The 16,097-nt window shown below is 39.4% G+C and overlaps 1 protein-coding gene across 4 annotated transcripts in view; it reads right to left on the bottom strand.

Moving 5' to 3' along the window:
- Positions 1-16,097, bottom strand: part of GRIA3 (glutamate ionotropic receptor AMPA type subunit 3) — a 158,624-nt gene that overhangs the window by 66,339 nt on the left and 76,188 nt on the right. For all 4 annotated transcript variants that reach the window (XM_064518179.1, XM_064518180.1, XM_064518181.1 and 1 more), the window contains exons 5-6: positions 4,613-4,666; positions 2,940-3,101 (exon numbers count right to left, since the gene is read on the bottom strand). In XM_064518179.1, coding sequence (XP_064374249.1) covers positions 2,940-3,101; positions 4,613-4,666 — 216 coding nt within the window. The remainder of the gene's footprint in view (positions 1-2,939; positions 3,102-4,612; positions 4,667-16,097) is intronic.

Genomic DNA, 16,097 nt, shown 5'->3' on the forward strand with positions numbered 1-16,097 from the left:
GCTCTGACTGGATCTAGGTGCAGGTGCTCTTTTGATCCTGCCCACCCTTACCTTCTTTCCTGTGATGCCGGCCTTGCAATGATCCCCTTTTCTTTTAATGAGTTAACAACGATTACATGTCACATTTCACACAACAATACATAATCAGATAGTTATTTTAAAAGATATTTGTTCTTGTATTAAAAAAATCTTGTAATAGCTGTCCAATCTAGCACTACATAAAACCGACACAGTGATAATTTTTTCAGCAGACTGCGTCAATTGTCAGTAACCTTAATGCAGTCCCTTCCAAGTCATGCCAAGAGAGCTATCTAATTTTCTACTTTATTCGAATTCTACTTATAAATGCATGAGCATGCAAAGAGAAAAAAAGAGAGAGAGAAGAGAAATGCTGATAAAATACAGAATAAATTAAACATCAGGGCTTTAATCTCTAGGCAATTTTATTTCCTAATCAAAAATATTGTACATCAATTTTTAAGTATGCTTTTTGTCTGACTGACAAATACTGTGCACAGTTCTATAACGAGCAGTACATTTGTGGAAAGGTAATGTTTGTACCATATACCTAAGATTATTTTTTAAGGATAGAGAATAGTTTTTCCCTCAAGGTAAACTGCTTTTAAGTGCAGTAAAATCTTCCTAGGTTAACTTTATATATTTCAGAGCTTTTAAGATTAGTACGATACTTATCTTCACTCCTGCATCATTGCTAGGAAGCTTTTAGAAAGCAGGCCTGGTTCCTAATCAACAGGGAACAATACACTAATCCGAAGTTTTGTGGGCCTCTGTTTGACTTTCTCTGCTCTGCGAGGCTGTGCAATAGTAGGGGATTAAAATAATTTCCTTTCCCCATAAAAATCACATGATCCTAGGAATGGAAAATATTGCAGTAAAGCATCCAGTTTTACCCTTTCTTCTGAGACACAACCAACTCTGAATAGACTACCCCTGTCATGTTTGTTAAATCTGTAGCTTTTACACCACCATGAAAGGGCCTCCTTTATCTCTCATAGTACATGTTGCTGTACTTACCACTCAAGCATTTTTTTCTGGTATCTGTTATAAATCATAAATTCAGCTGATTATTTCTTGCCCCAGTCTTGGCACACTTTTGAGTTATGTCTGCCCTAGAGAATTAGACTGTGCCAAGACACGGGTGAAGGCAGAGGAACCCAATTGTCTGCAATTATTAAGTTATTAGAATTATCCTGGAGTGGTTTGGACCACGGCCAACCAGCACCCCAACAATTCCCAGACATAGTTTGGGACCTTCCAGTAGGTACTTTGGATGCAGCCACCCCATTATGGATGCTGGGATAGTTTAACAGTTTGGGCATGGCCAGACTGTGTTACTTGTCCCCAGGGACAGAGAACAGCTTCCAGCACTGTTTAGTTTATAGTACCGATGCAACCCTAGAGAATAACAGCTGATTATTGTCTTTTGTATACCAGTCTTCTGCCTACTGGAAGACTATATCACACCCTATCCCTCAACTGTCTTCTAATTTCTAAACTAGATGGATGGAATTTTTACCTTCTTTCCTGGTGAGACACTTTTTCTAAGTCCCTCTCATTTTAAATTCTCTCTGCTGGACTCTCTCTCCCTGATTTTCCTCTTTAAAGGAGCAGGGCGCTACCAGCTGTACAGGCCTCCTGCTGAGGCCTCCCCAAGACTGAGCAGAGCCGAGTGCCACACAGGCAGCATTCCTCCTAAGACACCTCCAAATGGCATTTGCCTTCTGGCAGCAGAACCACCTAATTGGTTCCTATTCTGTTTGTACAGAATTTACAATGCTATTGCCTATCATTTTGTCCCCGCCATGCATTAGACTGGACTAGATTTTTCCTTCCTTTCCTTCTATTTTATACTTCCCTGAATTTTATCTTACTAATATCAGGATACTATTCCTGTTTATTAAAGTAATTTTGAAGTCCAAGTTGGACACCAACCTGTCTGTGCCCCTCCCAAATTAAGCAGGAAAGACATGAATTGCCTCATCAGGGCTGTTGTTCTGAGACAGGCTTGGCTTTGGTAACGCAATGTCAGTACACAAGCTATAGAGGACTGGACTTGCAGGAGTGACAGAATCACAGGTCCTCTCATCCCCCACCAGTGCCTGGATCTATTCACCTATGTGAACTGATGCAAAAGAACAGGCCTAAACAGAGAGGAAGAGAAAGAAAGAATCTAATAGGAATATTAATAATACGCACTGGTCCCAAAAGACTTTGACTTCAGACACTGAACAGTGCATCCTTATGGCACTCCTTGCTTGAAAGGTAAGTGAATGGCACCCCCCTATTATACAGATGCTGAGGCAGGAAATATCCAGTCTCCTAATAACAGTAGCTCTCATTTTAGTTCGTCCAGTCTAGGACAGTTTATGCAAACCTGGGACATGGAGAATTTGGGAAGTTTTATTGATTGCAGACAGAGTATCTAGAGCATTTAACTAAAGCACAGTGGTGCAAAATCCAGGCTTAGATTATGCGGGCAACTGTCAGTAGTAAGTAGGAGGAGGTAGTAGCCCCTCCATGAATCTAATGCTAATTTATCTTGCACATGAAATTCTCTGTCAGTATTAAAATTGACTAGTAACCCACAGTTTGCATCTAAAAATTAACCTAATTAAAAAAAAATAGATAAACTCAAGATGTTGAAGTTTAAAGGTTTTATATCCACTGTAAAATGACAAGATTTTGCACATCTGCAAGACAAAGCCTTTCTTTCTGGGGAACTCACATGCCAGTGTGCACTCGTGTCCAATTAGTAGTTTCTGTCTCTCTCTCACTCCTGGAAGTGCAGTGAATGCTCCAATGCATTCCGATGAGAGATCTGCATCATACACACGCACGCACCAGGAGTCAAAAAACCCCCAAATGATTGTTAAAAGCAACTCAGATGGTTTCCATCACTGCCAGAATAAAATAAATACCTTTAATGGAGAGTTCTTGGCTTCAGGGAATTCCCTTTCATCAAGCCTCACCCAGCGTTGTAGAAACTGTTGAACCATTGGGTTTTCATTATTAACAATCTGGAATCCAGTAACATTGGCACCTCCATGCATTACCCTCTCCAGCACAATGTCTGTGAAACCCTGGGAGGACATGTGTAGGAAACAAGAATCAGTGCCATCCAAAGTCCCTTTTCTTTGGCTCAGTTTTAGTTGCTACAAGCTTAGTACAAAAGAAACTGGTGAATTTCCCTTCTGTTAGTAGAAAATATTTTACCAAGGACACAATTGCTACCACAAGAACAACTGGGACTCTAATAACGCAACAGAATAGACTTTAAAAATGTCTTCTCATTCAGACCTTTGCAATGGACAACTGCCCTACTGCATCGTGGCAATGTGGCACACAGTATTCACTGGCTGGGAAGAAAATAGTGGGGAAACTGTGAGTACAATTTCCCCTTTTCTTCTCATCATAGTGAATAAGGGTCCAAAACCTCATTCACATTTATACCGAGAAGTGTGCAAGAAGGTTCAGCACTGGGAGCAGGGAAGCACTGAACACCCGCACTGTTCTGCCGAGGCAAAGCCGGTACCGCCTTGCCAGGCAGTCACAGTACTAACACTTCACTTTCAGGTGTAATGGTATGATTCTCTCCCACTCTGTTGGTATTTATACCTGTGTCTGTAAATTGGTGCCTTTTGATTAGTTTGATTAGTCATATTTATCTGAATGCCAGTGGTTACACATGCTAAACAGCAGCCCAGAATATGGCCCCTGTATTTCTAGGCACATTCTGCAGTCTAATCAGTGAGATCATGACTGGGTCTTTAATGCAAAATAACACATTTTGAAGTCATGCAGTGCTTATATTAAATAAGGGCATTTTAAAATTCATCTTTTCTGCTTTAATCACACCAAAAAATAAATACAGAGAATCCTCTACTAAGTGGGATTGCTAAATCCGAAAGTGTGATTTTTGGAAAAGAATTCTTCCACTCACAGTAGACACAGAACCTAAAAATTAGGCTTCCCGCAGGATCAATTACAATGTAACACTTTTCCTAAGGAACTCAAGCAGATGGTGTTTCAAAGCATCATAAATATCCCTGAAAATCAATTTTAAAATCCAGAATAAGTTCTAATATGGATATAAATGTATAGTCTAGTCCTGATCAATCAACATGTATAAAGTCACCACCTTACACTGTGCCTCTAATACAAAACAATGGCTAAACAGTCTGGTGATTTTACTTGATGGAATTATTGTATTAATTTGCAGCTTTTTACCACTTACATTATACACAAATATGCTGCAATTATTTTTCTGGAGTGCTTAAATTTCAAATATGTTTTACAGAAGATTAGAATTATCAAGTGTTTTATTTAAGAGGATACAAATTTGTGCAAAACATATAATTAAATTATTATTTAAAAATTAGTAGAGGATATGAGCTTCTTAGATAAAACAAAGGCTGAGTAATTGAGTACAAATGACTATAACATACCAGTTCAAGTATTTACTGAAGTCATTTCTCAAAATCCAAGAACTCGTTCATGCATTTCCTCCTTTGCTGATAAAAGCTGACACAACTTCAATAGAATATATTACCTTCGAAAATTAGCTATACTTGTAATGAAGAAAAGTTCTTACCAGGTTAGCTAACATGTAGTGATAGCCTCGAGAATGTTTACCAAGGATTACAACCTGTGCAAAGAAAAAAATTACACACATCACCCAGTGTGAGGAGGATGATTCCCAACTTAAAAAAGCCAGAGAACAAACATTTTGTAATTCTCAATGCCCAGTGCATGGGTAGCATAAGCATTACAGACCTGTGACTTTACAGACATGTTGCAGTCCCTTATGGCTTAAAAACACGTGGGCACTGCCCAAACAAGACTAACTCACGAGGTTGAGAAGACTCCAATTGCAGCGATGACCTTATCTGCCAATCCCACCCTTGCAATCATAGTCTCCCCTGCTGACCATGTTAGTTCTGGTTATCAGTTCAATTATTTCTGCTCAGGTAACACTGTATCTTCCCACTCAGCAGACTCCTGTCTACTTTGGTGCTCATTTGCGGAGCACACCAGAGATACATGAGACAGTCCCGCTGCGATGGATCACAGCCAGTGACATTGCACATTCAGCTGAACCCTCAAATTTTGCCCTCCAACCCCACCTGGGCACCTCTGTGTACTAATGGAGCCATTAAATGGAATAACTAAAGGACAAAAAAGCAGCAGGATTAACTGAGCAGTAGACTCCTGTGAAAATAGAGAGGATGAGTGGAGCCTACCACTGTCTGGAAAACCTCAATCCTATCATTATTTGTGCTCACATGACCGATCCAATAATAATACCCATTTCTGAAGAGAGGACAGAAATACATTTCCCAAGTTTCAGGTAGCTGACTGCCAGCTCACCAGCAATACCCCTTGTGCTAGATTATGCCACTATATTTACACACTACTACTCCCTTGTCTTCAGCCTACAACCGCAGTAACATCCACGCAGTCCCACAGCCACCAGGTAGGACAGGGTCCAGCAGTAACAATTTAATTAATAATTGCAGTGATTGGGTGAATGTGTCAGGACACAATTTGGCTTACTCAGACTTTGCTGGGTTATGCTGCTAGAAGTTAAAAATAGCAAAGATAATTCTGACCCTACCCAGCAGATGTAACACTGACTGTACCCTATGAGCAGGTCAAGGGAATAGATGGAGAATCATCTGGAAATCAACTTACTTCTTCCTGGATCATAGATAAATGGTCCAATTATACTCGGAAAGACCTCTTTTCAACATGACCACTTACCTCTTCGGTAAAATCTGATGACATTTGAGTCAGTGACTTTAGAAATACTGCTAGGCCTGTTAAAGTTCTTGATTGAATTATTAAGTTTCCAATTGCCTCTTTGGGCTGCTTTGTCCTTAATAGATGCCATTTCTTTTAAATTCGCATTTAATTCTGGAGGAATTTGCATACTTCCAGCAGTTAGAAAATAAATTGCTGTTCAGGTCCTCTTGAGAACTGTATGTACACTCTGTTGGTAGAAAGCATCTGCTTTCCTGCACTCACATTTGTTTTCTATGGAAATGTGCAGCCTTCCTTCAGATCATCTGGTGTGCATGCTATTTGCATACTGAATTCTCTGTATGCTTGAATTTTACCTTAAAGGCAGCAATTTACTTTTAAAAGGTTAGAGACAAAGAACTTATCGACAATGCTCTTTGTCATTTTAACCTTAATAACAAATAGCAGAGCTTTTACATTTCTGTCCAGAAATGTGTTTATTTAAGAGAAAATACAACAACAGATGAAATCAGAGACTGTAAGGAAAACATACATGGAGCTGCTAAAGGCATCAGAAGAAATACTGCAAACAGAAAATGTAGGACTCATTAGCATAGATCAGACTCAACTTCCATCTCATCTGTTATCATGTCTCCAAAAACGTCCAGCATGCTACAATCAAGCCTTAATTCACAAAGCATCTTTCAGAAGCAACCAACTAGTACTTCTATTCAGATAATCAACCATGTCAGTTCATAATTATTTAACTGGATCTTAACAATGCTTTTAAAATTCACTACACATGCTATGCTAAATCTTAACACAGCATAACTCTCCTACTGCTCTCTTTCCACTCTCTACCAACTGTCCAGCATCTTGAATGGAGTTGCTGGATTAGTGATCCTAGCAGAAACAAGCACAGACTCCTATGGGAGTGAAGGGATGGATAAAGCTTTTTTATGAAGAAGGAAAACAGGAGCATAACAAATAAACCTCATCAACTGCTTATATATTGTGAAGCTTATATAGAAAGTGGGATATTGAATAGTGGCAGTGAATAGAAAGCCAGGATTACAGCACAAGGATTTCACTGAGTTACATGTCTTTGCTAAGTTTTACTTCTGAGACTTAATATTGCTTTCACCTTCACTGAAAGAAAAGCTTATACGATTTTATACTGAACAAAGGATGAGGGAAAAAATGGTTGGAAACTATCATGAATAATTCAGACTTCTGATCCTACATAATTCTTGTCTTGTAGATAAAAAGGTCATAATGTCAGGTTTGATATAGAGTCAAATAAAGTTTGTATTTTTAATTAACTCTTCAGACATTTCCAATTAATTAACAGAAAATCTAGAGTGAACATAATTAAAATGTATCTGGTTTTAAAATAAAAGTCACAATCTGCTGGCCAGCATCATGTTTACTGTGTGAAGTATGGATGTATATGCCAGATTTGAGAAAATAAATCAGCATTGCCAATTTTAGTTTTTTATTCGCATAGGGAAGTAATTTTTTGAATGAAAGCATAAAGACAACTTGATTTGTAGTGTATCAGTCATCATGATAATAAATAGGCAAGCACAACTTTTTGCCTTAGCTCTTATATTTTTCTCATGGTTTTGAAAGATTGTATTACAGAGTTTAGCTAAAATAGCTAAAGTTAAATTGGTACGAAGCATCTTGATATTTCTAAAGCAATAATGGTGATGCTCTCAGAGTGCAGCTGTGCCAGGCCTCTTGAAAGGCACACACATCTAAGAGAGGAAGGATAGTGAATAGGAAGCAAAATAACCTTAATACTAACCCCCAAATTACCTCATTACCTTTGACTTATTCCCTGCTCAAATTACAACTACAGCTATTTCCCGGTCCAGAACATGCATCTACTTTTTTTGGCCATGAAAATTACACATTGGTGCTAAGGGTGAAGGAAACAATATGAATATCAGATGAATTCTTAAGGTGAGGAGACTGGTGAACTCTTAGACAACAGTCAAGACAGGGAACCTGTTTTAAATAATAGTAATGGAGACAGGGCAAAAAGGTTTAGCTGGAATAGTCCTCCAAGGACTTGATGAGGAGCTAGAATGTTAAGAGAATACAGAGTGAAGGTGAACAGAAATAGCAAAACAGAGGCAAGGAAAGAACAGGTTAAAGGAAGAGTCTGTGGCATCAAAAGAAATGGAGAGATGGAAGAATAAGAGCAGGTTTGGCAGGTAGGACTGAGCAGTAGTATTTTGTCTTTTATAAAATATTAATGGTTTGTCTTCAATTCACGGAAGGGTAGGATAATTTTTCATTTACTGATGAAAGGAATCACAGAATCACTGAGGCTGGAAGGGACCTCTGGAGATATTCTAGTCCACATCCCTTGCTCAGAGCAGGACTAACCAAAGCAGGTTGCTCAGGGTTGCGTCTAGTTGGCTTTTGAACATCTCCAAGGACAGAGAATCCATAACCTCTCTGGGAAACCTGTTCCAGTGCCTGACCACCCTCACAATAAAAAAAGTGGTTTTTTTTAACATTTAAATGGAATGTCCTGTGTTTCAGTTTGTGCCCACTGCCTCTTGTCCTGTCACAGGCACTACTGAGAGTACCCTGGCTCAGAGAGTCTTCTGGTCTTCTTTACTCTCCCCAACCAGCTGTTTATACATATTGATAAGATCTCCCTCAGCCTTCTCTTCTCCAGGCTGAAAAGTCACAGCTCTCTCAGTCTCTCTTCATATAAGAGATGTTCCAGTCCCTTTATCATCTTTGCTTTATCCTTTGCTGTACTTCTTCCAGTATGTCCATGTCTTTCCTATACTAGGGAGCCCAGGACTGGACACAGCACTGCAGATGGGGTCTCACCTGTGCTGAGGGGAAGGATCACCTTCTTCAACCTGCTGGCGATGCTGCTCTTAATGCAGCCCAAAACGCTGTTGACTTCGCTTGCTGCAAGGGCTTAGTGCTTGCTGATGTTTAACTTCTTGCCCACCAGGACCTCCAAGTCTTTCTCTGCAGAGCTGCCTTTCCAGCAAGGAAGCCCCCACCTAGCCTGTACTGGTGCATGGGGTTATATTCCCAGGCACAAGGCTCAGCATTTCCATTTGCTGAACTTCATGAGATTCCTGGCAGCCCATTTCTGCAGCCTATTAAGGTCCCTCTGAATTGCAAGCACAACCATCTGGCGTATTAATCACTCCTCCTAATTTTGTATCATCTGAAAACTTGCTGAAGGTGCACTTTTCCATCATTCAGATCATTAATAGAGAAGTTAAATAGTATGGCCACAGTATCAACCCTTGGGGTACACCACTACTGACAGTTCTGCCCGTTTTCAATCCACCTCACTGTCCACTCTAAGTCTGTACTTCATCAGTTTGTCAATAAGGATATTATGGAAGAGAGGGTAGAAAGTATTGCTGAAGTTAAACCAGACAATATCAACTGCTCTCCCCTTGTCCACCAAGCTAGTCATTTCATTCCAGGAAGCTATCAGCTTGGTCAGGCATGACTTCCCCTTTGTAAATCCCTGTTGACTACTCCCAATCACCTTCTTGTCATTAATATGTTTGGAAATGGTTTCCAGGATTATCTGCTCTACCGCTTTACCAGGGATTGATGTAAGGCTGGCTGACCTGTAGTTACCCAGATCCTTCTTCTAGCCCTTCTTGAAGATAGAAGTGATATTTGCTTTCTCCCAGTCCTCAGGAACCTCCCTAATTGCCATGACCTTTCAAAAGAGTGGTCTTGCAGTGACATCAGGCAGCTCCCTCAGCACCTGTGGATGCAACCCATACACTCATGTATGTCTGGGTCATTTAAATGTTCCCCAACCTGATCCTTCTCTACCAAGGTAAGTCTGCTTTGCTCCAGACTCTCCTACCGGCCTCAGGTGCTTGTGATTCCTGAAAGCAAATCTTGCCTATAAAGACTGAGGTGATGAAGGCGGTTCTGGACACAGTCAAAATCTTCTGCAACTGTACAGTAAAATGCACCAAATCAGAAATGTTCTAGAATTACTACTGCAGTGGTGTCTCTATGAGTTTCAATTTTAAAACAGTCATTGAAGAATACAAAGAGAATATGCTTGCAGCCTTACCTAGAAAAGTAGCTATTGTGATCTTGGCAGCAGTATAAGGAAAACTATCATGCCTAGTTAATACCTGTTTTGAGTTGATCTTCCCTTCATTTGAATCCGTTGCCACCTGGTCAGTTTAGTATGTTTGATCAAAGTTATTTGATCAGCCTTTAGTTAAAAATGAAAAAAGAAAGAAAAAAAATAGATCACAGAAGTACAGACTGCTTGATATAAAGCTCAAACTCCTGATATTTTATGAGTCTATTATATCTTTACATAACACAAAATACTGATACTGACAGGCAGTATTGCCACAAAAGAAAGTCTAAAGATTTTTCCTGTGCTTTTCATACCTGATAAGTGGCAGAATATGCCACTTAAATGGAATGACAGGCAGAGATTTGACCTGCTGTAATGTGCCTTTCCATTTCTACCATATCTGGGAACAATGCGACAGTTTAACCCCAGAACTCTTCTTTCCTAGGTGTTAAAAAGGCAGCAGGAAAAATGAGATTTCCTGTAATATCAAAGTAAAAAAAGGATTTTTGCTGTCTTTGTTGACATTATCCGTACACTAACTTGGGCTCCACTTTTGCAAAGGTTTACCTAACTTCCAGCATGCAAGCATTTCTACCAACTTGTAAGCGTACATATAAGTTTCTGAGGAGAGCAGGCTTAGCTATCTCCATTTGAGCAGTAATGTACCATTGTTTTACGCCTTGCTATAGAAATACAATTATGACACCTTTGCCTTCAAAGCAGTGTGAAAATGCTAGAAGTGACAGCATGATTCTTTCCTTTCAACAGCAAACACACAAAACAGGAATATGGCCTCAGGTCTAAACTAATTTCAACAGAATCATCAGGATCAGCTATCAGTGATGGCTGCACTTTGTGGGAACAGCATGGATTGTCTGGCAAGCTTAGATTGTTGTGGGACACCTATCTTCTCTCCTGGGTATCGGGTCAGGTGTTTTCTAGTTTGCACCTGTAGTAATAGCTGGACTTCTGTTCTGAGGATGGTTTTACTTAGGGGATATCTCAGCTCTGAGCAGCTCCTACCTGGTATGAGATTGAATGATTAAAAAGCTGTGGCTTGTGATGCAGCATCCTATTGGACCAGTGGTGTTGGCTAATATGGTCTTCAAGACTTTTTCTGGGAGGAGAGGAGCAGAGTATCAGGGTGACAGTTCAGTTAGTTCAACAAAAGCTGAAGCCAAGGCCTAAAAAGTTCATGTCAGTATGTTAGCAAGGATGCTAATCTAGCTTATTTTGAATGGCATCTGCAATGTGCTGCATCTCAGCTGTGTTTCTACTGCTCAAGAAAAGGAGAAACTGAAGAAGCACTTCAGTGGGAAAGCAGTGTCCCCTCTGCAGTCCTCCTGCACCTGCAGCTCCATGGGGGAGCTGCTCCCAATGTGAGCAGCCACCGTATTTTTGTTGTCTAGGGACAGTGCGCCATAAGCAGCAAGGTAGGTATCCCCTACAGCATTATTGTACAGGCAAAGGCAAACTATCTGGTGTGATAGCATTTGACAGCCATGTATAATCGTTCCTCATTATGTTTACTTTGCATAGGTCACCCCTTGTCATGTAAATTTTCCAGATAGAAGTAGGATAAACAGAATAAGAACAGAAAATAAAAGGTCTGACAAAAAAGTGAAGAGCATTTTCTCCATCTAACCAGATGCCAAAGTAAAAATAACATCCCTTGTTACCTCAGCAGATTCATTTACTGCTTTAAATTTGCAGTGCCTGCTCCCCTGTTTTCCAATTCACTCACAAGCTCCCGCAGAAAGACCAAGTTTCCCTTGAGGATTCTAAACACATAGCAAGGCTAGATCTTTCTTAAGCAAATACATAAAAAAATCTCATGCTGCCATCTATATATTTGGTGTCACAAGTTTGTCTCTTTCTATCACTCCAGCAGGACCATTACCAACATACGAAGTTCCAAAGGAAACACAATGCTGTGGTGGAAAAGGACATGTCACAGCCAGCAGTGATCTGTCTCAGACAAACAGGTGACACTTGTTATGACTTCAATTCCACAGCAATAAAGCCATTTCCCCATCTCATAGAAGTGACTTCTCTCAGGTCAAAACCTGATGATAGTAACAGTACTGCAAACCCACTGAAGGCAATTTATTTCTTCATTAATACTAATGCGATGAGAGTTTGGCCACCAGAGATTGTGATGCCATAAAATATGTGGCAAACAATCATTTCATTTATATGAAGAATGAGTACTATATTAAATTTGAGTTAAATATTAAATGAAGAACATATTAAATATTAAAATGAATATTCTACACACGTATTATTTGTTGCAGATAAAAATAGCTGCATATATGGGTGAGAACAATTCATCCACTGTTTCAGAGGCTCAATGTCCTTTAGGGAATGTCACAAATCCACACATAGTCCTGCCTGCCAGATGTTGTATTTCTGTATAGTATATGGACCTATGACTTTTACTTGCAAGCTGCTGCTAACTTGTACATTTGTTACTACACCTGAATAACTCAAATCCTACCTCTCTCTATAGCATAGTACGAAGATCATTGGTTTGGGTTTATAAAACATTTTCCAGTCAGCTTTGTGGCTCTACCTTAATGTCTCTCTCATGTGAGATGACCTCCTAGAAGATGAGAAAAGGGACAAAAATGCACATGTTGGAAGCAGGGGTCTGAGAACCCCCTGAAGCATTTCATTCAAGTTTTTCCCTCTCTGCACCCTTCTCATGCCTTTCTTTCCCTCTCTGCTTTCCTTGATGATAGTCACATCAAGAGTGAAATTTTATTTTAAGGCCACCTCCAGATAGGTGATGGTCATACATGTTTGTCCTTGGACAGTAATTAAATGCAATACTGGAAGGCTGTATTGCACTTCCTTCCCCCTCCATAATGCCAAACTAGTCCCATAACTGATGTGATATTTACTGATTGAAGATTGTGCAGTGGAACATGCATTTAATTTGTGCATAAAAGGTTACATTAGAAATTACTTTAGGAAAAAAATTACAAACTGCAGCACAGGTTCATGATACTTTCCCCCAATTTCTTTCAATGTGATGGCAAAGTTTTCTGTGAATTTTCTGTCCTAAACAGTCTTCCTATGTTCACATTCCCTCATGTGACTTAACAATATTATCACAACATAACTAATCTGATGGCATAGTTACTGTTAAAAGATGTATTCTACTATAAAAGCATCAGACCCTGGAGGACACTGAGATAAAGAGTTTTATGATCCCTAGTAACTGACATTCATAATCACAATTGTTTACTCTTTAAGCTGAATAAAGTTCATTAAAAAAACCTTTCCTTTATATCAAAATCTTTTCTTTGTTCAGACAGATGAGAACAGGTTGTATCTCTCAGGACTGCATCCCTCTTCACAAGTCATGTCCTTCAATGCAAAGACCTTGAAACCAAAATCAATCAAAAGAATAAACTACCCTTCATCACTTAAAGCCATTTCACTCAAACCAAGATCAGATACGGGGAGTTGTTACAATCATACCAAAATTCCTTAGTAGGGCATGAAAAGGATAGTTAAAATGGCCAAAAGATCTTTGACCCTTATGTTGCCAACAGATTCCCAAGAGGAGACACTTTTTCCCATAGAGAGCTTCCCTGAAGATTTATGCTTAATAAAGTAATAAAAAGCTTATGTTTAATAAAGTAAAAAGCTAGCTGTATTCTGGAGGAATTTTTGGAGGCATACAGAGTATTCTTAAATGGAATTGTAAATCACTTACTTAATTAAATACGTTAACCTGCAGCAGTGATTTCCAGACACAGATCATTTTAAGGAGGAGGCCGTATTTTAATCATCTACATAATTTTACTATGTTCTTTGACAAAGATCTTCCCTTAAATTTTTTTTCAAAATGGAGTGATTTTCCATCCAAGGTAATTTCATAAAGATTCCAATATCTTCTCAAGCCTCTGTTAAATCTTAATTTCAAAATTCACCTGACACCTCACATGGAGACTTCGGATCTCACAAAAAACAGAACCAGAAGAAACGTGCTTGGGAAGTTTCAAATCACAATAAGCTTTCTCCCTTGAGTGCCACAACTGCTTTGATTTGGCACTGACAAACCACACCACGGTACTGTCCTCACTGGTATCAGCTCCTAGATCTGCTTGTCCTCCTCCCTCCCTCTCAGCAAAAACCCTTTTCAGCTCAGACACTACCAGAAGGTCAGCAACTATGACATCAAGGGATTTGGGTTACGTTCCTGAGCTCACACAAACTTTTGGTGTGATGATGTTGGACAAATAACTTGGGTCTAAAGTGTTTCGATGGACCCCTGTCATCAAACTTCAACCATCTTTTTGATCATACTCATTCAGGCACTTTCTCTGTGGAATTCCAGTGTTCTTAAAAATACCCTACCTTGAAATTTTCTTGAGAGTCTTGCAGTCACTCTTATTGTAAATTTGCTGAGAAATTTTCCCCAAAGTTTGAATGGTCTCTTTTAAAGACAATTAATTTGGTAGTGTATTTGTGACTCTGCAACTGGACTAAAACTTCTGTTTCTCTACAAGGATCTTCCAAAGAATCCAGAGAAACTGAAATTTGTATTCGCTGATAAGAAAGGCATGAGCATACAAACAAAGATCCTCCATATTGCATCGTGTCTACTTACTGCTTCTGATAAATTCTAAAATATTCATCTTCTTTGCATGTCACCACTAGTCAATGCCCGGTGGGAAAGCAGCCTTTGCTGCTTAAGCCTTGGTTTGCGCCGCTGAGAAGAGACAGGTGCTTTTGCTAACCTAAGAATGAACAGGCATCACTGCCATCTCTACACTGATATTCTAGGCAGCCCAAAAGAACAGAAATCCCTGTTAACTGCTAGGATGGGTTAGCTTCTTGTAACCATCACAGACTTTTCACTGACACAGAACCACCTTTTCAAAAGATATCAGTATTTCTTAGTCAATTCTCCTTAGGTTAGAAAAGTTAAGCAAATGAATGCACACGGCTGTACTATTAGTGTTGATTGTCTCTCCCTAGCAACATTCATGGTTACATGTCCTTCAATCCATAATGCAGCCAGCTCTTATTCCAGAGCACTATGTCCATCACAATAATATCCTCATTTCCAATGTCAGATATGTACTTTTCACTCATGCTGCCTCCTTGCCCATTGTCAGCCATGGGTCCTGCCATTGCAGAGCTGCAAGTCCGTATCAAATATATCAAAATCAGCACTACGAAAATTGAATTCCTGACCACCTTCCTTCGCTAAGATGTTTCACAACCTGTAAAGCCATCTTCCCAAAGACCACTAACAACAGTAGTCATACATTTATTCATACTTTTCCAAACCTTCTACAGGAATCACAAATGCTTCAGCACTGTCATACAGTTTGGAGGCATATCCACATTATTAACCAGCAGCTCTTTAGTGACCTCTGCATCATGTGCTTAATGCCTGCAACATGGGAGAGATGATATCTAATCATCCCTTTTTGGTTCTAAAAACCGTGAAAATATATGTTGAAAGTTCTTAAGAGTTTACTCTTGCCATCAGAGACAAACATGAACAGGCCTCATTTCTTCTTCTCACACTCCACAGGGAAAATTAAAACTCATTCGGTCTTAGCTGCATACAATACGAAAGGACATATATGTGTCAGGGGAAGTTAGGTAAACTGAGGCACACAGTTTTCATTTTAAAAGTGCACACATTTCCCATTTTCTCCACACCTCCCATCAGCATGTAAGAGCAAAATCCCAGCAATAGTTCATGGAAATGAGGAAGAGTCCTTGGAAACAGAATTTTGCATATATAAAGCATTACTGCATGTCAGGATCACTTCAAACTATTATTTGGATATAACCCAGAAGTGTCGCAGTAATTCAGTCCCAGTGCTCACATGAGAATCTTTTGGAAGGAGTTTTCTACTTCAGAGCACCGCCTTCAAGCGGACTGAAGAACACTGAACAGTAGCCATTCTGTTTTTCCTTTTGAGCATTTCCTTTCCTTTTTAAATTCCTATGAAATTAAGGAAAAAAATTCAGTTCAGCCTCCTCTAGAAAAGACAAGGTTACTTTTTCTCATACTTTTTGTAAATAGAATTTTACTGTGACTGGAATTGCATTCAATTTGTTCTTTTCAATGCTTTGAAAGAGTTTGAAAGGTTTATTCTGCTTCACTATAAACAGCACTCTGCAATATCTGAGTTTCCCATATAACTGGGTGCATAAACCATGAACCAAAAGAGATTATGAAGAGTTAATTTATTTT

The sequence above is a fragment of the Dromaius novaehollandiae genome, chromosome 11, assembly GCF_036370855.1.
Source record: "Dromaius novaehollandiae isolate bDroNov1 chromosome 11, bDroNov1.hap1, whole genome shotgun sequence".
In the NCBI taxonomy this organism is placed as follows: domain Eukaryota; kingdom Metazoa; phylum Chordata; class Aves; order Casuariiformes; family Dromaiidae; genus Dromaius; species Dromaius novaehollandiae.